This window comes from Ranitomeya variabilis, chromosome 5 (assembly GCF_051348905.1).
Source record: "Ranitomeya variabilis isolate aRanVar5 chromosome 5, aRanVar5.hap1, whole genome shotgun sequence".
Taxonomy (NCBI): domain Eukaryota; kingdom Metazoa; phylum Chordata; class Amphibia; order Anura; family Dendrobatidae; genus Ranitomeya; species Ranitomeya variabilis.
This window is the reverse complement of record NC_135236.1, coordinates 180,551,285-180,575,321: the sequence shown is the minus strand read 5'-3', so window position 1 is coordinate 180,575,321 and position 24,037 is coordinate 180,551,285. Positions and strand designations below refer to the sequence as shown.

Below are 24,037 nucleotides of genomic sequence, written 5' to 3'. Positions count from 1 at the left end.
AAGCATTTAGGAATTTATTTATAATATTTCCTTTAGTTTTTTTCTATTCCCAGAGAACCATTTAAAAACATTGATGTACAAGTCCTTTCAGAGGGTGTGTCTTATGAGATACAGGTGTTTGAATACATCCTTTTTTTAACAATTTACCTATCATATTTATCCCATTTTCTCTGTACTCACAGACTTGTCTCAGCCAAGGGATGGTCCATCACGTGAAACATCTCCAAGGGAGGCTCCTACTTCTGGTTGGGCAGCTCTCGGACTGTCCTACAAGGTGCAGTGGCCATTGCACATTCTCTTCACTCCAGCTATCTTAGAAAAGTGAGTGATTCTGGGTTTTAGTTCAGAAGTAAAACTGCACATTTCTTATAACTTTGTTTAGAAATTGATAATTTCAGTTTTCAAATATATTTTTGATTTAAAAAAAAAAAAAAAGCGTATACAGATATATGAATGTAGAAACAGGTGCAGAGAAAACACCAAAGCACTCACCAATCTTGCAGTTCAATGATTCTTTATTGCTTCATACAAAACAGTCTTCACGGCACGGGGGAAGGAGGAACAAAGTGCAGGAGTGCAACGGACGAGACAACGGCCGTTTCGCGCTCAGTAACATCGCTTCAACGTGACCCGTTGAAGCGCTGTTACTGAGCGCGAAACGGCCGTTGTCTCGACCGTTGCACTCCTGCACTTTGTTCCTCCTTCCCCCGTGCCGTGAAGACTGTTTTGTATGAAGCAATAAAGAATCATTGAACTGCAAGATTGGTGAGTGCTTTGGCGTTTTCTCTGCACCTGTTTCTGCGATGGATCTCATTTTTCTACGCTAGCACCTCCGGTCCTTGCCGCATGTTCTGGTACCTCCTGACATACTCCACGCTGCTGCATTTCTACGCTCAGCGGAGCTGTGCTGCTCTAGCCCTCTCCACAGATATATGAATGTAATCCAAAACATCCGAAGGAAGTTGCCACAGAGACCAATACAATCGAGGCCATTAGTCATAAAATATAACTCAACCCAATATAGGGATAGAGACTCCTAAATCAATATGATTTGTGCACGAAACTTGCATCATTCCTGAGATATGAGCATATAAAGTTTTCTTTCTACATTGTTCCTTCAGCCACATGGGCGGTAAGAGTGGGCGGTAAGAGACCTTTCTCAGGTGGAATATTCAGAATACACTCACAGAGAAGGTCAGACCAAGGATTCTCCACATGAGTAATCCTCACCTCCGCTACCTCCTGGTTCATACAGCTCTGCTCACCAAAAAGAGCTGGCTACTTTGCATCCCAAATAAATTACTTCTAAATATGCGTTCACCTTAGGTGAGCAGATATTTAACTTAAAATAACAAGGAAACACACCTAAAACCACAATCAATGTCACCAGGCCTAAGAGTGGAAATATGTATACATCACCAAAAGAAAACCTATAAGCCAAATAGAAAAAGTATATAATGTTACTAATACAGTAAATTGTGTAAAAAAAAAATAAAATAAAATAAATAAAAATAATAATAAACAAATGAAAAAAAAAATCATATCATTAATAATAAAGCAACATACAGTGAGTCTAAAAGGTGTGAACATCTGTTCATAAATACATATAAATCCCCTACAGTCTCAATATACGGTATATATCATGTACTTGATGTCAGGCATCATAATATAAAGCTAAACAGTATACCGTAAGTGATAAAAGTATGTAGAAGAAACAGTATTGAAACTACAGTGGAACGAAATAATGATATGACCATAACTAGACGAATTCAGCAGGAATGTAAATGCCAACGGGATTTAAACATTCATCACAGAACAGGGATGCTTCATCCAGGATCTTTTTTACCCTTACTGTATGTTGTATAATAAAAATGATATACTTTTTTCTATTTGACTTGTGTTTTTTTTCTATTGGTGATACGTTAAAATAATAGCAGCCAAAATCACACTCACCTACAGCTGACCAATAAAATTGCTGGGTAGGTGGGATTTAGGCTGCTGAAAACTATCATTTTATCACCTGTGAAAATCTCTCGCTGGGGATGAAATGAACATGCAGCATTTGATAACTAGCAGTGTCTGACAATAACTCGTAATTAATCTCAGGTTTATAGAGGGCAGTGTTTTGAATATCCCATAATAGTACACTATGACCTAAGAGAATTTGTAGTCCTATATTTTTCCTAATTCCAAAATAAATTCCTGTACAACTACAAATTTCCAGGTGAATTTCAGATTCTCTTTTAGTTTCTGACCTTTTTGAAGAGACTTTCCAATGTATTAAGCCTCCTTGAAATAGGCGTAAGGTGAGTATAACTGTGTTTATTTTTAAGTAAAAGTGTAAAACAGGGTGCTTTTTGTTTTATTTCAAATAAAGGATTTTATTCCTGCTGTGTTTTTTTTTTTTTTTTTTTGCAAACTTACTGTGGGTCTAGTAATAGGGGGCGTCTTAAAGATACCTCTCCGTTACTAATCCCTGGGCTTGATGTCACATGACAATACAAAGGTGACATCAACCCCAACCCTATTACCCAACTTGCCACCGCTTATGGATGCGCCATTTCTGGGCGGCTGAGGGCTGATGTTGGTAGCCTGGGAGGGAAGGTGGGAAATTATCTCTGACCCCTTCCCAGGCTATTAATATCAACCCACAGCTGTCTGTTTAGCCTTTGCTGGTTTGAATTTATAGGGGAACCAGTAAAGGCTAAGCAAACTGCTGTGAGCTGTTATTAATAGTCTGGAAACCTTAAGGGATATTACCCCTTTTCCCAGATTATTAACATCAGCCCCCCACCATAGGCTTTCCCTCTGCTGGTTATGAAAATATTCATTTTTTTAATTTTAATTCTTTATTTTACACAGGAGGGACACAACAGGTGCTGAATACAACTCCCATCATTGTCTCCTGGTCTCACTGATCTCGGCATGAGCTGGAGACAATGATGAGATCTGTCTTCATGACACTGTACCACTTCTTCCCAGGCGCTGGTACGTGTCATGATGATGACACACAAATTTATTCCGTGTGCCATCAGTGTGCACATGTGCAGCCCACATTTTGTCCGCTCTGAGCAAAAAAAAACCTGACATGTCTGTTGGGTTTTCACACAGCTACACTGTCTGTGTTAAAGCGAACCTGTCACCAGGTTGGGCCGATACGAATTACGGCCACCGCCTTTCAGGGCTTATATACAGCATTCTATAATGCTGTAGATAAGCCCCCAATCCGACCTGCAAGTGAAGAAAAATAAGTTTTATTATACTCCCCTGCAGGGTGGTCTGGTCCGATGAGTGTTGTTGGTCTTAATCCAGCGCCTCCCATCTTCTTGCGATGCTGCCCTCCTGAGCAGGCAGGCATACTTATCTGCCCTGTTGAGGGCAGAGCAAAGTACTGCAGTGCGCAGGGCCGCTCTGACCTTTCCCAGCGCCTGTGTGCTGCAGGACTTTGCTCTGCCCTCAACAGAGCAGATACAGTTAGGTCCATATATATTTGGACAGAGACAACATTTTTCTAATTTTGGTTATAGACATTACCACAATGAATTTTAAACAAAACAATTCAGATGCAGTTGAAGTTCAGACTTTCAGCTTTCATTTGAGGGTATCCACATTAAAATCGGATGAAGGGTTTAAGAGTTTCAGCTCCTTAACATTTGCCACCCTGTTTTTAAAAGGACCAAAAGTAATTGGACAGATTCAATAATTTTAAATAAAATGTTCATTTTTAGTACTTGGTTGAAAACCCTTTGTTGGCAATGACTGCCTGAAGTCTTGAACTCATGGACATCACCAGACACTGTGTTTCCTCCTTTTTGATGCCCTGCCAGGCCTTCACTGCGGTGGTTTTCAGTTGCTGTTTGTTTGTGGGCCTTTCTGTCTGAAGTTTAGTCTTTAACAAGTGAAATGCATGCTCAATTGGGTTGAGATCAGGTGACTGACTTGGCCATTCAAGAATATTCCACTTCTTTGATTTAATTAACTCCTGGGTTGCTTTGGCTTTATGTTTTGGGTCATTGTCCATCTGTAGTATGAAACGACGACCAATCAGTTTGGCTGCATTTGGCTGGATCTGAGCACACAGTATGGCTCTGAATACCTCAGAATTCATTCGGCTGCTTCTGTCCTGTGTCACATCATCAATAAACACTAGTGACCCAGTACCACTGGCAGCCATGCATGCCCAAGCCATCACACTGCCTCCGCCGTGTTTTACAGATGATGTAGTATGCTTTGGATCATGAGCTGTACCACGCCTTCGCCATACATTTCTCTTTCCATCATTCTGGTAGAGGTTGATCATGGTTTCATCTGTCCAAAGAATGTTCTTCCAGAACTGTGCTGGCTTATTTAGATGTTTTATAGCAAAGTCCAGTCTAGCCTTTTTATTCTTGATGCTTATGAGTGGCTTGCACCGTGCAGTGAACCCTCTGTATTTACTTTCATGCAGTCTTCTCTTTATGGTAGATTTGGATATTGATACGCCTACCTCCTGGAGAGTGTTGTTCACTTGGTTGGCTGTTGTGAAGGGGTTTCTCTTCACCATGGAGATTATTCTGTGATCATCCACCACTGTTGTCTTCCGTGGACGCCCAGGTCTTTTTGCATTGATGAGTTCACCAGTGCTTTCTTTCTTTCTCAGGATGTACCAAACTGTAGATTTTGCCACTCCTAATATTGTAGCAATTTCTCGGCTTGTTTTTTCTGTTTTCGCAGCTTAAGGATGGCTTGTTTCACTTGCATGGAGAGCTCCTTTGACCGCATGTTTACTTCACAGCAAAACCTTCCAAATGCAAGCACCACATCTCAAATCAACTCCAGGCCTTTTATCTGCTTAATTGAGAATTACATAACGAAGGGATTGCCCACACCTGTTCATGAAATAGCCTTGGAGTCAATTGTCCAATTACTTTTGGTCCCTTTAAAAACAGGGTGGCACATGTTAAGGAGCTGAAACTCCTAAACCCTTCATCCAATTTTACTGTGGATACCCTCAAATGAAAGCTGAAAGTCTGAACTTCAACTGCATCTGAAATGTTTTGTTTAAAATTCATTGTGGTAATGTCTATAACCAAAATTAGAAAAATGTTGTCTCTGTCCAGATATATATGGACCTAACTGTAAGTACACCTGCGCAGGAGCGCGGTGTTGGGGAGCCATGAAGCAAGCAGAAGGGCGGCATCGCAAGAAGATGTGAGGCGCTGGACCAAGACCAGCGACACCCATCGAATCAGACCGTCCCGCAGGTGAGTATAATAAAACTTATTTTTCTTCTCTTGCAGGTTGGATCGGGGGCTTATCTACAGCCCTATAAGCCCTGAAAGGCGGTGGCCTTAATTCATATCGGCCAAACCTGGTGACAGGTTCCCTTTAAAAACCTGGCATGTGCGTACCACCATTGAATACAATGGGTGTGCATGAGTCCGTTTTGCGGCCCTTAAAAAACAGATGTGTGAAGACCTAACTCTGATTTCTGGTTTTCGACCTTTTTTTCCCAGGTACAATGTCGTCTTCAAGTACTTACTTAGCGTCCGGCGCGTGCAGTCAGAACTGCAGCACTGTTGGGCTCTACAGATGCAGAGGAAACATTTGGAATCTAATAGGACTGATGCCATTAAGTGGCGTCTTCGGAATCACATGGCATTTCTGGTGGACAATCTTCAGTATTACTTGCAGGTGAGAAAATGTGTAAATAATAGAAAACGTTAATGTATTCAGTGACATTTATTTTTCTCCTATGCCTCATTGGAGGACACAGGACCATGGGTGTTATGCTGCTGCCACTAGGAGGACACTAAGTAAACACAGTAAGAATAGCTCCTCCCCTGCAGTATACACCCTCCTGCTGGCTCTCAGTGAACCAGTCCTTGCTTAGTGTCTGTAGGATTTACTTGGGTCTGTTTCAGACCCCACCGTTTTTATTTTAATTTTTGATTTTTTGTTCTATTTTTTCCTTTAACGGAGCGAATGGGGGCGACGGATCCTTTCTAGGCTCCGATCTCTCCCGAACCATCAACAGGCGAGCACGTGGAGCGTCCCTCCCGTATCCTTTCCTGCAACGTTGGATGCCAGCCCTGAACTCATCTTGCGGGCGACGGTTCCTTCGCGTTCCGATCTCTTCCCCCCCCCCCCCCCCCCCTCCATAGCAGGCGACCACATGGAGTAGCCCTCCATCTACCTCTCCTGGAGCCAGGTGCATAGCCGGACATATTATGAATGGCGTCCGTGCAGCCCCCTCTGCATTACCACTGATATAGCAGATGACGCATGGCGGCAGAAGCTCTCCACCCCCTCCCTGACTATGGCGACGGTGGATTGAGCATCGGCCCACCGCATCTACCGTGAGTACACTGCGGGGGCCGAGGCGCTGGGGGCGTCCTGGTCCCCGGGGTATGGGAGGTCCGCACCTTAAAGCCCGGGTCCGTGGGTGGTCTGCAGTGCGGCAATTCTTTCAGATTGTGTGGCTTAAGAATGGCGCTAATAGCGTTCGCGGCGCTGCAGGCCGCAACCGCAGGTTTAAAATTTAGCCCCCGGCTTTTCCCTCTCATACAGGCCGGAGTTTTGGCCACGCCCACCGGCAGTTACCGCCGCCCACTCTTTCTGGCGCTTCTCGTTCCCTGAGAGAGACTTGCACTTCCTGATCTCGGCAGCCATCTTGGTACACCCACAGGGCTGATGCTGCAGCGCTGCTCCAGCATTTTCAATCACAGCCTTCAGGATTAGCGATTCCTGTCCATAACTCCCGTGGCATCACACTGCGGACCTCCACTGGGGACTCAAGACACAGGACCATGGGTAAGCTTCAGAAACATAGCTTAACACTACCCCTGCTAGTAAACGCTTTCCTCCAGGCTTTACCATGTCTCAACCAAAGCCTCACAAAAAGTCTGGGAAAACCCACACTGTATTTTTCACTGCATGTACCTCTTGTAAGGTATCATTACCCCGGGGTCACAATACTGCATTATGCACAGCTTGTGAACCGGTGACGGCTCAGGAACCACCTGTTGCTGATACTGAACCCAGCGAGCCTAGTCCCCCTGAGTGGGCTACCTCCCTTTCCCGTTCTATGGCATCCCTGGCAAAAGCGTTAGAATCGTTCCGAGACCCTTCCTCTAACCAGGGCACTAATACGGACGACGCTTCCGATGGTCAGAACCCCTCGTACTCCAGGGGTCGTACCTTGCGAAGGAGCTCTCACTCTTTCAGGAAAAGGACTCATGCCATATCCCCAGACCATCACCGGTTTTCGGGTTCTGAGAGCTCCACTTCTCGCTCCCTTCCATGGGGCTAGTAGAGAACCTGTTTCAGAGGACGATTCTGACACGTCCCTAGATCAGGAATTTCATCACGTTCAGGAGACTCTCGACTCTCTAATTGAGTCAGTGAATAAGGCTTTGAGAATTGAGGAGGAATCCTTATCTAAAACGGATCATGCCGTGTCCTTTAAGAGGACCAAACGAGCTCACAGAGTGTTCGCCACTTATCCCGAGTTTAAGCAAATTGTTGAATCTCACAGGATCCGTCCAGATATAAACGATTCACAGGGCAGAAGCCCATGGAGTCCTAATATTCCTTTGCCCAGGATCTAAGAAAAGATTGGTCACAATCTCCCCTGATAGATCCTCCGGTATCGCGCCTGGCTACGAAATTTGTTTTATCCTCGGAGGGCACCTCTATTAAAAATCCAACCGATCGTCAGATCGACAATATGGCGCGTTCAGCTTTTGAAGCCTCAGCGGCCGCACTCTTTCCATCTTTTGCCGCTACATGGGTGGCTAAGGCTATGACCCACTGGGCTGAGGTCTTGTCTTCAGCAGTACTGGATACCCCCGAGATAGCAGACCTCGCTACTCAGATAGCCAGAGCTGGAGATTTTGTAGTGACCGCGTCCCTGGATGCCGCTGACTGCACTTCCCAAGCAGCAGCAAATGCCATCACCATCCGGAGGTCCTTATGGCTCAGGGACTGGCGTGCGGATTCTACTTCCAAAAAGTCATTGACTTCTCTCCCATATCAGAGCGGTCGCCTTTTTGGCGAAAAGCTTCACCAGTTTATTTCTGACGCCACTGGAGGGAAGAGTAAAATTTCTTCCACAATAGAGACCCTCTCAGCCTTTTCGGAACCTGCAACCACAGGCTCGGTCCCGATTTTTTTCGTTACAACTTAAACTGGTCCTCTACTTCCACATCTCCCAGTTTCGGCCGGGCACAACGCGGAGACAGAGGTTCACAGGCCTCTTTTAAGCCTTCCCCTTCATGGAGAGGCAGGTCAAGGCAGCCGGGATCCAGAGCGTCAGAACGGGCAGACCTTCCACACAATGACTCCCTGCGCTATCCGGGGGACACCCTCAAAGTAGGGGGCCGCCTGCTTCCCTTCAGTGCCGCGTGGCTCTCGGTCGTTCACGACGACTGGGTCCGCTATCTAGTGTCCTCCGGATACAAGATAGATCTCTTATCTCGTCCTCCAAACCGTTTTTTCCTGTCTTCTCCTCCCATGGCAAAAGCATCAGAGTTCTTCAAAGCTATAAGCTCTCTGAGAAAAGACGGAGTTATTATTCCGGTCCCTCAAAACGAAAGGTTTCAAGGTCTTTATTCAAACCTCCTCATTGTTCCAAAGAAGGACGGTACAGTACGGCCCATACTGGACCTAAACCTGCTGAACAAGTTCGCCAGGGTGCGACGTTTCCGGATGGAATCGCTTCGTTCTGTCATCGCCTCCATGGAGAAAGGAGAGTTCCTGGCATCCATAGACATCCAGGACGCATACCTCCACATTCCTATTTTACCTTCTCACCAAAGGTTTCTTTGCTTTGCAGTTCAGGAAGATCACTTCCAATTTGATGCTCTGCCCTTCGGCCTCGCCACCGCTCCCAGGGTATTCACCAAGGTCATGGCGGCTGCCGTGGCCATACTCCACACCCGAGGAGTGGTGGCGCTCCCGTATTTAGACGATGTCCTCATCAAAGGCCCCTCTTTCCTGCAAGGAAGCAGTGGCCATCACAATAGATACCCTTTCTCGCCTGGGTTGGAAGATAAACTTCAAAAAATCTTCCCCAGTACCGGCTCAGCGAATTTCCTTTCTAGGAATGATACTCGACTCGTCCCAGGGGTTGGTTCTTCTTCCCCCGGAAAAGATCTCAGTCTTACAGCGAGAAGCTCAGAAACTCTCTCAGCCTCGCTCTCACTCTTTGCTCTTCAGTATGAGAGTCCTCGGCAGGATGGTAGCAGCTATGGAGGCGGTTCCATTTGCCCAACTACACCTCCGTCCCCTACAGCATGCCCTCCTGGCTGTTTGGGACAGGAACCCTTTCTCCCTAGACCGTCGGTTCCTCCTTCCCCAGCGAGTGAGACAGTCTCTCAGTTGGTGGACATTGAAATCCTCCCTGAATCAAGGGAAGTCTTTTCTTCCAGTACACTGGCTGGTTGTGAGGACAGACGCCAGTCTACTAGGCTGGGGAGCGGTGTTCCTTCATCACACTGCTCAGGGCCGCTGGTCCCCCCAGGAATCACGCCTTCCAATCAACATCTTGGAAATCCGGGCGATCAGGCTGGCACTTCTTCAGTTCCATCCCTTCCTAGCAGGTCGCCCAATCAGGATTCAGTCCGACAACGCCACTGCAGTGGCATACATCAACCACCAAGGGGGAACCCGCAGCCGGGGCGGCCATGACAGAGGTAGGCCACATCCTCCGATGGGCCGAGGAAAACCGCTCAATGATCTCTGCGGTTCACATCCCGGGAGTGGACAATTGGGAGGCAGACTTCCTCAGTCGGCAATGCCTCAACTCCGGGGAGTGGTCTCTCCATCCGGAGATCTTCCACCGGATCTGCTGTCGTTGGGGAACCCCGGACGTGGATCTGATGGCCTCACGGCTGAATTCCAAGGTTCCCGACTTCATGGCTCGGTCCCACGATCCGGTAGCCATCAGGGCAGACGCGCTTGTACTCCTTTGGCATCATTTTCAGCTTCCGTACATATTTCTCCCGCTTCCTCTCCTGCCGAGAGTCATCAAGAAAATCAGAGCGGAGAGGGTACTGGTAATCCTGATTGCACCAGATTGGCCGCGCCGGGCGTGGTACGTGGAACTAGTTCAACTAGTTGCTGACGTTCCCTGGCGATTACCGAATCGCGCAGATCTGCTATTTCAAGGCCCCTTTTACCACCAGAACTCTGAGGCCCTGTGTTTGACGGCATGGCCGTTGAGTCCTGGGTCCTAACCCAGGCAGGTTTCTCTCCAGAAGTCATAGCTTCCATGATCCGCGCTAGAAAGCCTACGTCTATGCGTATTTATCATCGCACTTGGAAGACTTTCTTTTCATGGTGTAGCGACTGAAGACGTTCTCCTCTACATTTTTCCATCGCTTCCATTCTCGAGTTCTTACAAACGGGTTTGGACTTGGGTCTTGCCCTTAGTTCTCTCAAGGGGCAGATCTCAGACCTGTCTGTTCTCTTCCAACGCAGGATTGCCAACAGATTACAGGTCAAGACGTTTATTCAGGGAGTCTCCCATCGGGCGCCCCCCTATAGGATGCCGTTGGAACCATGGGATCTTAATCTGCTCCTCAGAGTTTTGCAACAGGCTTCTTTCGAACCTGTCTCTTCTTTCATGGAAAGTTGCTTTTCTAGTTGCGGTCACCTCTATTAGACGAGTCTCCGAGCTGGCGGCTCTGTCCTCTCAAGTTCCGTTCCTGAATTTTCATCAGGATAGGGTGGTTTTAAGGACATCCCCCTCTTTTCTACCGAAAGTTGTATCCTCTTTTCATATCAATGAGAAGATTGTCTTACCGTCACTCTGTCCGGCACCAGTCCATCGCATCGAGAAGGCCCTTCACACACTGGATTTAGTGAGAGCTCTTAGGAGATACATCTCACGGACAGCATCTTTCCGCAGGTCAGATGCCCTATTCGTACTCCCGGAAGGACCGAGGAAAGGGTTTCCCGCTTCCAAGGCGACAATAGCCAAATGGATCAGTTCGGCTATTCAAGTGTCCTACCGAGTCAGAGGTCTTCCTGTCCCAGCAGGGATTAAGGCTCACTCCACTCGGTCAGTGGGTGCGTCTTGGGCCATCCGGCACCAAGCTTCAGCAGCACAAGTTTGTAAGGCTGCGACTTGGTCCAGCCTGCATACCTTTACAAAACATTACCATATTCACTCTCAGGCCTCGGCAGATGCGACCGTCGGCAGATGAATTTTGCAGGTGGCCGTGCCGCATATGTAACTTGTGGGTACAAGCAGCAATTGCAGTTAATTGTTTCCGACCCAGGGACTGCTTTAGGATGTCCCATGGTCCTGTGTCCCCCAATGAGGCATAGGAGAAAAGGAGATTTTTGTGTACTCACCGTAAAATCTTTTTCTCCGAGCCAATCATTGGGGGACACAGCACCCACCCTGTTAGCCTATTGGCTTTGTTTTGAGTTAACTTGGTTTTGAGTTAACTTGGTTTTGACATAGTTCATCCTTGTTAAATATTAAGCTCCTACTGCTTTGTTACCGAACTGGTTCACTGAGAGCCAGCAGGAGGGTGTATACTGCAGGGGAGGAGCTATTCTTTCTGTGTTTACTTAGTGTCCTCCTAGTGGCAGCAGCATAACACCCATGGTCCTGTGTCCCCCAATGATTGGCTCGGAGAAAAATATTTTACGGTGAGTACACAAAAATCTTTTTCTTTTTACAAATGTTTTTGGAAGTCACATTGCATCTCATGATAAGCTGCATGTAGGTAAATCTCCCTATATTATTTTCCCCGTTAATACAGGTAGATGTTTTAGAATCCCAGTTCTCACAGCTCTTGGAACAGATTAACTCTACACGGGATTTTGAGAGCATTCGCCTGGCTCACGACCACTTCCTCAGCAACCTCCTGGCCCAGTCCTTCATTTTATTAAAGCCGGTAGGTAGAGCATACACTTTTACATGTAATAAAATCTTTTATTGCTCACAGAATTTATTGAAGACAATATTTAATTTTGCAGGTTTTCCATTGTCTAAATGAAATCTTAGATTTATGTCACAGCTTCTGCTCTCTAGTCAGCCAAAATCTGGGTCCTTTAGACGAACGTGGCACTGGGCAGCTGGATATCCTAGTTAAGGTAAGAGATGTGTATTTTTGTATAAAGTCCTTCGTATGCACAGTCTTCTGAAAACGTTGGCTTTTTATTATAGGGATTTAGTTGCCAATCCGCACTACTATTCAAGATCCTTTCGAGTGTCCGAAACCATCAGATCAATCCGGACCTGGCACAGCTGCTTTTGCGATTAGATTATAATAAATATTATACACAAGCTGGGGGCACATTGGGCAGGTAAGAAAAGACTATGCTTAGAAAACATTTAATGGACTTCCAGACCTGATATCCTGTATGTATGGAAGGTGACCTCAGGTTTCACTTAAATTGTGTGCCTGAAGGGACATGGAAAGATCCAGCTCCACACAATGTGCAAAAATAGAGAAAAAGGTTGTCAATCTCTGCCAATGATATTTTTTAAAACACCGCACCAGCATTTTTTTAAATTTCAGCACTGGAGTGGTGCCATTAATATACACTGCTCAAAAAAAATAAAGGGAACACTAAAATATTCTGGTTGCAAATCTTTATTCATTACATAGTGGAATGTGTTGAGAACAATAAAACCTAAGAATGATGAATGTAAATTACAACTAATATGCCACGGAGGTCTGGAGTTGGAATGATGCTGAAAATCAAAGTGGAAAATCAAATTGCAGGCTGATCCAACTTCAGTGGAAATGCCTCAAGACAAGGAAATGATGCTCAGTATTGTGTGTGGCCTCCACGTGCCTGTATGACCTCCCTATAACGCCTGGGCATGCTCCTGATGAGGCGGCAGATGGTCTCCTGAGGGATCTCCTCCCAGACCTGGACTAAAGCATCTGCCGACGCCTGGACAGTCTGTACTAGATAAAGAACCAGGAGGGCACCGCACATCAATTCAAACAGGAGAGTTCACCATGGGCTTGAAAAAGGACATAACAAAACCAAGAAAAGATCATGCCCATACAAATGGGAACACCTCACAATATATAAAAAATTCAGTGCTTTATTAGTGGAAAATAACACACAGTACAAAGAACAATAAAAACCTTAAAATTTCAAAGAAGATACCTATACACAAACCATGCCCTATTATAGGGGCAATGATAGCTCACACCAATAGTCCCCCAAAGCATCTAGATACAAATAATGTACATAATATGCAATAAATATGCAAAAATGGCTCCTAAAATGTTCAATCTTAGTATAAATAAGTCTGCACCACAATGGGCAGCTTTTACACCAGTATCACAGTACCATATGAGTTTAAAGAGATCTTAGTGGCGTACTAGCAGGGAATTGCAGTGAAAGAGTAGAGAAGCAAATAAATAAAGAGGGCTAAAGTAAAAAAATGCCCAGTCCTTACGCTAGTATATCCAGCTTCCATGGTCCAAAGATTTAAAAGCGGAGCCAACATTGATAATGGGGGACAGGAGGTGTGGGATAGGATCCCACGCGTATCGCCGCAGAAGGAGCGGCTTCCTCAGGGAATATTCTTCTTGCAGGAACTGCTGACACAGTCCAGCCACATGAGGTCTGGCATAGTTCTGCATTAGGAGGAACCTAGGGCCAACCGCACTAGCATATGGTCTCACAGGGGGTCTGTGGATCTCATCTTGGTACCTAATGGCAGTCAGGCTACCTCTGGCGAGCACATGGAGGGCTGTGCGGCCCTCCAAAGAAATGCCACCCCACACCATTACTGACCCACTGCCAAACCTCTCATGCTGAAGGATGTTGCAGGCAGCAGATCACTCTCCACGGCGTCTCCAGACTCTGTCACATGTGCTCAGTGTGAACCTGCTTTCATCTGTGAAGAGCACAGGGCGCCAGTGGTGAATTTGCCAATCCTGGTGTTCTGTGGCAAATGCCAAGCGTCCTGCACAGTGTTGGGCTGTGAGCACAACCCCCATCTGTGGATGTTGGGCACTCAGACCATCCTCACGGAGTTGGTTTCTAGCCATTTGGGCAGACACATGCATATTTGTGGCCTGCTGGAGGTCATTTTGCAGGGCTCTGGCAGTGCTCCTCCTGTTCCTCCTTGCACAAAGGCTGAGGTAGCGGTCCTGCTGCTGGGTTGTTGCCCTCCTTCAGCCCCCTCCAAGTCTCCTGGTGCACTGGCCTATCTCCTGGTAGTGCCTCCAGCCTCTGGACACTACGCTGACAGTCACCACAAACCTTCTTGCCACAGCTCGCATTGATGTGCCATCCTGGATGAGCTGCACTACCTGAGCCACTTGTGTGGGTTGTAGAGTCCGTCTCATGCTACCACGAGTGTGAAAGCACAACCAATATTCAAAAGTGACCAAAACATCAGCCAGAAAGCATTGATACTGTGATGTGGTTTGTGGTCCCCACCTGCAGAACCACTCCGTTATTTTGTCTTGATAATTGCCAATAATTTCCATCTGTAGTCTGTTCCATTTGCACAACAGCATGTGAAACTGATTGTCAAACAGTGTTGCTTCCTAAGTGGACAGTTTGATTTCACAGAAGTTTGATTTACTTGGAGTTATATTCTGTTGTTTAAGTGTTCCCTTTATTTTTTTGAGCAGTGTATATTCCTCAATCCAAGTATTATACTGACCAGCCGCCGTCTTCAGCTCTTCCTGGCACAGCTCGATACATGTAAGAACTGCACCCAATGATTGGCTGCAATGGTCACATGTCCATCTGGACCTAGCAGGGAGTGCAGACACAGTTTCTGTACAGCATGTTCTGGTCGGATGAGTGAGGATGCTTTTATTTAATTAATTTACACTGTTGGACTTTTTAAAAATGTCTGGGGTGGAGAACCCTTTTTAAGGAGGACCTGTCAGCAGATTTTTAGACCCTTAACTGACGTCATCTATGTCTCTGTAATGTTGATTAAATTCATACCTTTGTTTCCTAAATGTTTCCAATTTATAGAAATCCATCTGAAAATTTTTATGCAAATGATCTGCAAGTGCAGAGATCTTGTAACTGCATCCTCTATAGTGGCTGACTGATCACTTTTCTTTGTGACCTGCTTCCCCTTAAGATCTTGCGCAAGTGTCATCATTCCTCTGGGATAGCGCATGTAGAAATAGGTAGTTCAGGTCTCGCAGTTTCCTCAGGACTCTACTGCACATGCGCCGCCCCTAGGAATGACAGCGCTTGCACTAGATCTTAGTGGTGGGAGCAGGTCACAGAGAAGAGTGACCTGTCAGTCACTGACCGGTGGCCAGCAGCGGGCAAAGAGAGAGACCAGAGAGCCCCCCGCACTAGCATCTCATCTGCATTAACATACATTGGGCATTATCAGTGTTACAGTGACTTTCCATAGATGACGTTAGTATGTGGTTTGACAACATGCTGAAATGTTCCCTTTAAAGAGAACCTATCACCCTATCACCATGTTTACCTCTATGACTTGCTCTCATTTCAAGGTCAAGCTATTTGTTTTTTAGATGTGTTCACATCACGTTTCGACCACACTGTGGTTCCATTGAGGCACACCTGAATCTTGGGATTCGGAAGTTCAGTGGAACCCCCAATGGAATAATGAACATGTGGCTGGAATGTGATATGAGCATATCCCAAGTGTGGCCTGGGTCAGTGTTATAACCAGGCACACGGTAATTCTGCTTGCTTTCATCATCTAGCGCCACTGCTCACCAGCACAAAGCTGCTGCGTAGTAGCGGGGAAAGACGCTGAAAGCAGGCTATCTTTTCCACCTGTTATGTTAGTGGGGTAGCGATCTCATCGCCCAGAAAATTTGTTTTTTTTGCTGGCAACTGATTGATACCAGGTCACCCTCATAAATCCTTTATTAGAAAGGGTTGGTGACAGCTATGTTACTGTCAGCACTACACAATAAATGGGTAGAGAACTGCAGGAAGCACCAGTGTAGTCCTCTGTTAGCCCCTAGAGGTCGACATTGGTATGAGCACTAGTAATGCAGGAAGAAGTGAATACCCGATGTCTGTGAATGGTTTTTAGAGATGTTGTATATAGATCTATGTTTAGCCTTACAAAATTTAAAAAAGAACTGTACAACCAGCATAGGCAGAACCACATTTTTTTTTCTTTCTTTACATAGTGTGGTCTTTATATTAATCAGTGATATTAATGTGAAAACTATTTTCCATCTTGCAGTTTTGGATTATGAACACGATGATGGATCCACTTGTGGTTTATAAAAAGAAGCTTGTGATGCAGATACCAAACACTCACGGAAAAATTGTCCCAAGTCTGGTTACTAATTGTTGCTGTATATTATGTATAATAAATTATATTGTGTTTCTTCTACTCCTTGTGCAAACTATTAGGTTAAAAAAGACAAGATCAACAAGTATACATTACTAAAATCAATTGTCCTCCATATCAGGCATGTCTTTTTAGATCTGCATATAGTCTTTATGTGATGATAGTGCCATTACTATTTCTTGGGGTTTAGGATATTCCATAATGCGAATACTTGTGAAGAATTGCATACAATGTGAGTTTTTACCGAAGATGTGAGGCTATGTGCACACGTTGCGGAAATTGTGGCGGGTCCGCAGCAGTTTCCCATGAGTTTACAGTACAATGTAAACCTATGGGAAACCGAAAACGCTGTGCCCATGCTGCGGAAAAAAACGCTCGGAAATGCAGCATGTCAATTCTTTGTGCGGATTCCGCAGCGGTTCTACACCTGCTCCATAATAGAAAACCGCAGGTGTAAAACAGCAGTGGAATCTGCACAAAAAAAACGCGGTAAATCCACAGGAAAAATCGGTGTTTTTGCCCTGCGGATTTATCAAATCCGCTGCAGAAAAATCCGCAGAAGACCATTGTACGTGTGCACATAGCCTAAAACTTCTAAGGCTATGTGCACATGTTGCGGATTTTGCTGCGGATCAGCAGCAGTTTTCCCTGAATTTACAGTACCATGTAAACCTATGGAAAACAAAATCCGCAGTGCACATGCTGCGTAAAAAAACGTGTGGAAACATAGCGTTGTTTATTCTGCAGCATGTCAATTCTTTGTGCGGATTCCGCTCTATAATAGGAATCCGCAGGTGGAATCTACACAAAATACGCAAAAAAACCCCACAGTAATTCCGCAGTGCGGTTTACCTGTGGATTTACCAAAATCAGTCTGGAAAAATCCGCACCATTTTCCACAACGTGTGCACATACCCCAAGTGTTCATTGAACAATTTTACAAAAGACCCAGATAAGTTGTCTACATAGGCAAGAAAATGGCAAATGAAGTATAATGTTTATTAATGTAAAGAAATGCACCTAGGCCATAGTAATGGTATCCATGTTTGCAATAAAGTGAACTTAGCTGATACATGCTGGTCACAGATTGGACAGCATGTATCAGGCACTGTCTGTATTAACTCAGCAAGGCATATTTTCATTCTGAAAGGCTGCAGCGTTTCAGAGAAAACATACTTTAAAAGCTGGAAAGACAAGATGATATGGGGAAAAAATGTCGGGGATGGCCTGAAGAGAACCTTGTCCTGATGGAAATTGAGGAAAAGCACCTAACAGGACAGAGTGGCTAGCGCTGAGACACGCCGGAGTGACGTGATTGCCACAAGGAAGGCGACCTTCTGGGACAAAGTCAGTCAAATGTCCTGGAGTGGTGCAAAGGGCAGTTCCTGTAGGGCACTCAGCACCAAGTTGAGGTCCCAAGGTTCTAAAGGCATGCGATAGGGGGGTACCAGGTGTGAAATCCCCTGTTTGAAGGTCTTCACCTGAAGTTTAGTCGCGATCTTCCTATGGAATAAGGCCGATAGGGCAGAGATCTGACCTTTGAGGGAGCCAAGAGCCAGGCCCGAGTCCAGAGAGGCCTGTAGAAACTATAAAATGTTAGGAATGGAGAAGATGAGAGGGGAGAGACGCCGAGTTGTGCACCAGGCGAAGAATATCTTCCAGGTTTGATGATAAATGCGTGCTGATGCCGGCTTACGGGTGCTGATCACCATGGCGACTACCTGTTTAGAGAAAACAGCCTGTGTCAGAATCCAGAATACAACAGCCATGCCGCTAAACACAGTTCTCCTGAGTTGTGGTGGCAAATCGTGCCCTGGGAGAGTAGATCTGGACGATTTGGCAGTCGCCAGGGGACGTCGACAAGACACTCCAATTCCGGAAACCGCGTGTGGCGTGGCCAATCTGGAACGACCAGGATCACGGGAGATGGAGCTGTCGCCACGGAAGAACTAGAGCATCGCTCCGATGGCCCTTGGGTCCTGAGACCGAGCTATAAACTGGGAAAGTTTGGCGTTCAAACCGATGCCAGTAGATCCACGTCTGGGGTCCCTCAGTGAAGACAGATTTGTTGGAACACATCCAGATGAAGTACCCATTCTCCCAAATCGAGACCTTGATGGCTAAGGAAGTCTGCCGACCAGTTCACTGCTGGAATGTGAAAAGCTGAAGTTACCAAATGGTTTTTCTCTGACCAGCGGAGAATGAGTGACCTTGGTCATGGCCGCTCTGCTGTGGGTATCTCCTTCTTGATGGTTGATGTATGTCACGGCCATGGCGTTGTCCGATTGAATTTGGACGGCGTGGCCCGCTAGGAGGTAATGGAAATGGTGCAGGGCTAGCCGTATCACATGTATTTCCGGGACGTTGATCAGGAGTTTTTGACTCCCAAACCGACCAGCGGCCCTGGGCAGTGAGGTGATGAAAGACTGCTCCCCAACCCAGAAGACTGGCATCGGTAGTCCCACAAGCCATTGAACCGGAAGAAACTACTTCCCCTGACAGAGGGCATCTCAATGTCCACTATCTGAGAGTCTGCCTGACCCGCAGGGGTATACTGCACTGGTGGTCGAGGGAGAACGGGTTCCTGTCCCAAGCTGCCAGAAGATCGTGCTGCAGTGAACGATGGTGCAGCTGCACGAAGAGGACCGCTTCCATAACTGCTACCATTTTTACCAATACCGTCATGGTGAACCAGATGGAATGAGGGGACGATAGACAGAGGGCATGAGCTCCTTGATGAAGGGCCAGGACCTTGTTTCGAGGAAGCAGCACCAGCCCTCGGTAGGTGTCCAGGGTCATCCCTAAGAAAGATATCTGCTGTGCTGGGACAGGAGATGACTTGGTCAAGTTTAACCAGCCAGCCCAGGCGAGAAAGGGTGTCACAATTAATGCGAACGGAGTCCTCACAGTCATGGAATGATGGCCCTTTGACCAATAGGTCATCCAGGTAGGGCAGAACGACCACTCCTCGAGAGTGTAAGATGGACATGACGGCCGCCATAACCTTCGTGAACACTCTGGGGGTGGTGGCGAGGCCGAAAGGCAGGGCCATAAAATGGAAGTGCTAGTCGTGAATGGCGAAGAGCAGGAATTTTAGAAGTTTGAGGTCTAGAATGTGTCGCACCTTCGTCCTCTTTTGGGACCACAAAAAGATTTGAGCAGAAATCTTGAAATCTTTCATTTTCTGGGACGGGGGCGATGACAGTCATGACGCAATGCAGCTATGGCTAGGGAAAACTTTGCCCCTGCCACAGACAAAGGGGGACGCGAGGAGAAATCTCATATCTGGAGTAGGGTTGAGCGACTTTCATTTTTTTAAGATCGAGTCGGGTTTTGCGAAACCCGACTTTGTCCAGAGTCGAGTCGAGTGCAGTCGGCCGATTATCGCTAAAAGTCGGGGATCGACCGAAACACGAAACCCAATGCAAGTCAATGGGGAAGCATAGTCAGCAGTGAGTGGAGGCCAGGAAAACACCTACAGTGCCCATTTTAATGCCAAAAACATCCATTCTTGTTTCTGAAGCTTGTCAATCTTAATTAACTTTATAATAATAGTTGGGCATTGGAAATTGGGGGTCATTTGGCAAAAGTTGTGGGGGGTAGGGCTGGTTCAAGGTTTTAGTGGGCCCAGGAAACGTGGACTACGTCACGGCGGTGGAGCAGTGAGAGGTAAGTATGTCAAGTTTGCAAGTGCTGTGATCCTAAGCAAGCAGGGGGGGCCCACTCGTTGGCATTGGCACAGGGCCCCTCAAAGTACAGCAGTGTGTTTGCACGGCGGGGGCGCCTCCCACCAGCAGCGACACTTTTGCGTACTCTGAGGGGCCCTGTGCCAGTGACGTCGCCAACGAGTATGCCCCCCCACCTGATGAAGGAACCTGCACTTTCATCTGCACCTTCCTCTTTGTCCCTGTGTAAGGTGGTATAACATGCGGGAAGGGGAACCTTACTTTCAGCAGGGTCAGATTCTGGCTGTGTAGAGTGCAAGGGGAATGAAGTGGTCTAGGTCAATGTACCAGCAGACTCATCTAGCAGTGGCTGGGCAATGGGCAGGATGAGGAGGAAACACAGATATAGGGCCAAAGAGTAAAGTAGGCTAAATGCAGTTCAAAATTGGTAACAGGACTAAACAGGCGGCATTGCTTTGTTCAGTGGAGTAGCAAACCCAGGAGCAGCAGACACGGTTTTAAGGGCCCAACCACCTAGTAGGCCAAATGCAGTTTAATATCTGCTACTATAGGCCAAAAGCCTAAAGACTGAAGCTCAGCTTTATACAGTTGAGGACAAACACCAAGGAGCGGCAGACACAGTTAGTAGGCCCTAACCACCAATTTATTTAAAGAAAGCACTTAATGAGAGCCAGAAGGTTGAAGCTCAGATTTAGACAGTGGAGGACAACACCAGGGAGCGGCAGACACCGTTAGTAGGCCCTAACCACCAATTTATTTAAAGAAAGCACTTAATGAGAGCCAGAAGGTTGAAGCTCAGATTTAGACAGTGGAGGACAACACCAGGGAGCGGCAGACACCGTTAGTAGGCCCTAACCACCAATTTATTTAAAGAAAGCACTTAATGAGAGCCAGAAGGTTGAAGCTCAGCTTTATACAGTTGAGGACAAACAACAGGGAGCGGAAAACAGAGGTATTAGGCCCCAAACACCAATTTTTTTTTTTTAAAAAAGCACTTAATGAGAGCCAGAAGGTTGAAGCTCAGATTTATTCAGTTGAGGAGAACACCAGTGAGCGGCAAACAGAGGTATTAGGCCCCAAACACCAATTTTTTTTTTTTTTAAAAAGCACTTAATGAGAGCCAGAAGGTTGAAGCTCAGATTTATTCAGTTGAGGAGAACACCAGTGAGCGGCAAACAGAGGTATTAGGCCCCAAACACCAATTTTATTTTTTTTAAAAGCACTTAATGAGAGCCAGAAGGTTGAAGCTCAGATTTAGACAGTGGAGGACAATTTGAATTAGGGACTGCAGACAGACTTAGTAGGCTGTCCCCTGTGGACCATGCATCCACCACATTAACCCATTGCGCCGTAATGGACACGTAACCTTCCGTGGCCATGCCTACAGGTCCATGCGTCTGTTGTCAGGTGCACCTTTGTACTCACAGATTGCCAGAGTGCATGGACAATGCGGTCTTTTACATGCTGGTGGAGGGTTGGGATGGCTTTTCTCGCAAAAGAAGTGTCGACTGGTTAGCTTGTAGCGTGGTACAGCGTAGTCCATCATGGCCTTATTAATAGTAAATAAAATATATAAATAGGCTCTATGAACTTTTAAATAGGTTCCAGGGGTACACGGGCAGTATTGGTGTGGTCAGCGGAGGAGGATTGCAAGGAAGGACTGCAGACAGGCTAACGAAGGCCTAAAATAACAAAATAGGCTCAAGGCAGTTTTAAATCGGTTACATGGATACACAGGCAGCATTGTGGTCAGTGGAGGAGTATTGCAAGGAGGGACCGCAGACAGGCTAACGAAGGCCTAAAATAACAAAATAGGCTCAAGGCAGTTTTAAATCGGTTACATGGATACACAGGCAGCATTGTGGTCAGTGGAGGAATATTGCAAGGAGGGACCGCAGACAGGCTAACGAAGGCCTAAAATAACAAAAAATAGGCTCAAGGCAGTTTTAAATCGGTTACATGGATACACAGGCAGCATTGTGGTCAGCGGAGGAGGATTGCAAGGAGTGTCTGACACAGTTAGTACTCACAAAAAATAAATAGATGTTAATGTCTCGCAAAACAACAACAAAAAAAAGTGTGGCATACTTAGGTACAGGGGTGGGCTCATCTGCTGAGTTTCTGACAAAGTAATTTGGCAGTAAGTATTTACTGGTGTCAATATAGGACAATGACCCAGACTACTTTAACTAGCATCATAGATGTCAACAAATTGTCAGTGCCAGGCATTGAATGATGTTAGCGCATAGACTAAACATTGGTGGAGCTGTGCGAGATAATTTTGCACGTGGTAGAGCACAGTTTGAGCTGGGGGGGGGGGGAAACTCTCTTGTGGCCGGCGGTACCGTCCCAGGGCCCCTCATGTTACAACGGTGTGTCTGACGTTGGGTGCGCACCACCACCGCCAGAGACACTTCATTGTACTATGAGGGACCCAGTGGCAGTGCCGTCGACCAAAAGCGGGCACACCCACCTCTTCAGACAAACAGCACTGTAACGGGTGCTTGCGCCAAGTGGCGAGACCACGGCTTGGGGGGAATTTTCCCATTGAGGGAGGTGTAAACATGTCGTATGCTGGACAAACAGCTGCTGCAAATTAAGAGATTGGAACACTCAGTAAGACCAGTCCACAAGCAAGACCTTTTTATAGGAAAGCTAGGTGTCAGCCGGGAAAGGTGGGGCAAAATAATTTGAAATCCAGGAGTGGTTCATTTTAATGAAGGTGAGATCATCCACATTTTGGGTAGCCAGACGAGTCTTTTTTTCGGTTAATATTGAACCAGCAGCACTGAATACTCTTTCTGATAGCACACTAGCTGCTGGGCAAGCAAGCTCCTGCAATGCATATTCTGCCAATTCAGGCCAGGTGTCTAATTTGGATGCCCAGTAATCAAATGGGAATGACGGTTGAGGGAGAACATCGATAAGGGATAAAAAATAGTTAGTAACCATACTGGACAAATGTTGTCTCCTGTCACTTTGAATAGATTGCTGCAGTACCTGTCCTGTCTGCGGTCATTGCGAAATCACTCCACAACCTGGTCAGAAAACCCCTCTGTCCAACGCCACTTCTGATCTGTGCACCTCTAACACCTCTGCCCTGTAGCCCCCTGCAGCTTGTGTGAGAACCATCACCGGCGCTGTGTGCTGGGAATGCCTGAATCAAACGGTCTACAAGAGTAGCTTGTTTGGTTGCTAATATTTGTTCGAGGTTCTCATGTGGCATAATATTTTGCAATTTGCCTTTATAGCGATGGCCAAGGATGCAGGCCAACCAGTAATCGTCATCGCTCATCATTTTAATAATGCGTGGGTCCCTTTTGAGGATACGTAAGGTATAATCCGCCATGTGGGCCAAAGTTCCAGTTGTCAAATCTGCGGTTGTGCTGGTTTGAGGGGCAGTTACAGGCAAATCTACGTCACTTGTCTCCCTTAAAAAAACAGAACCCGGCCTTGCAACGCCACTAATTTCTGTTGGCCCAGGAGAAGCTTCCTCATTAAAAAAGTACTCATCCCCATCATCATCCTCCTCCTCCTCTTCGCCCGCTACCGCGTCCTCTACACGGCCCTGACCAGACAATGGCTGACTGTCATCAAGGCTTTCCTCTTCCTCGGCTGCAGACGCCTGCTCCTTTATATGCGTCAAACTTTGCATCAGCAGACGCATTAGGGGGATGCTCATGCTTATTATGGCGTTGTCTGCACTAACCAGCCGTGTGCATTCCTCAAAACACTGAAGGACTTGACACAGATCTTGTAGCTTCGACCACTGCACACCTGACAACTCCATGTCTGCCATCCAACTGCCTGCCCGTGTATCCTCCAACAAATACATAATAGCACGCCTCTGTTCGCACACTCTCTGAAGCATGTGCAGTGTGGAGTTCCACCTTGTTGCAACGTCGATGATTAGGCGATGCTGAGGAAGGTTCAAAGAACGCTGATAGTTCTGCATACGGCTGGAGTGTACAGGCGAACGGCGGATATGCGAGCAAAGTCTGCGCACTTTGAGGAGCAGGTCGGGTAACCCCGGATAACTTTTCAGGAAGCACTGCACCACCAGGTTTAA

The 24,037-nt window shown here is 46.5% G+C and overlaps 1 protein-coding gene across 1 annotated transcript in view; it reads left to right on the top strand.

Annotated features, from left to right (window-relative positions):
• TUBGCP4 (tubulin gamma complex component 4) overlaps positions 1-16,324 on the top strand; it is a 66,951-nt gene extending 50,627 nt beyond the window's left edge. The window contains exons 13-18 of the mRNA XM_077263611.1: positions 183-321; positions 5,496-5,673; positions 11,757-11,891; positions 11,974-12,090; positions 12,164-12,303; positions 16,172-16,324. Of these exons, the coding sequence (XP_077119726.1) occupies positions 183-321; positions 5,496-5,673; positions 11,757-11,891; positions 11,974-12,090; positions 12,164-12,303; positions 16,172-16,184 (722 nt within the window). The 3' untranslated portion in view covers positions 16,185-16,324. The remainder of the gene's footprint in view (positions 1-182; positions 322-5,495; positions 5,674-11,756; positions 11,892-11,973; positions 12,091-12,163; positions 12,304-16,171) is intronic.
• The last annotated feature ends 7,713 nt before the right edge of the window (positions 16,325-24,037 follow it).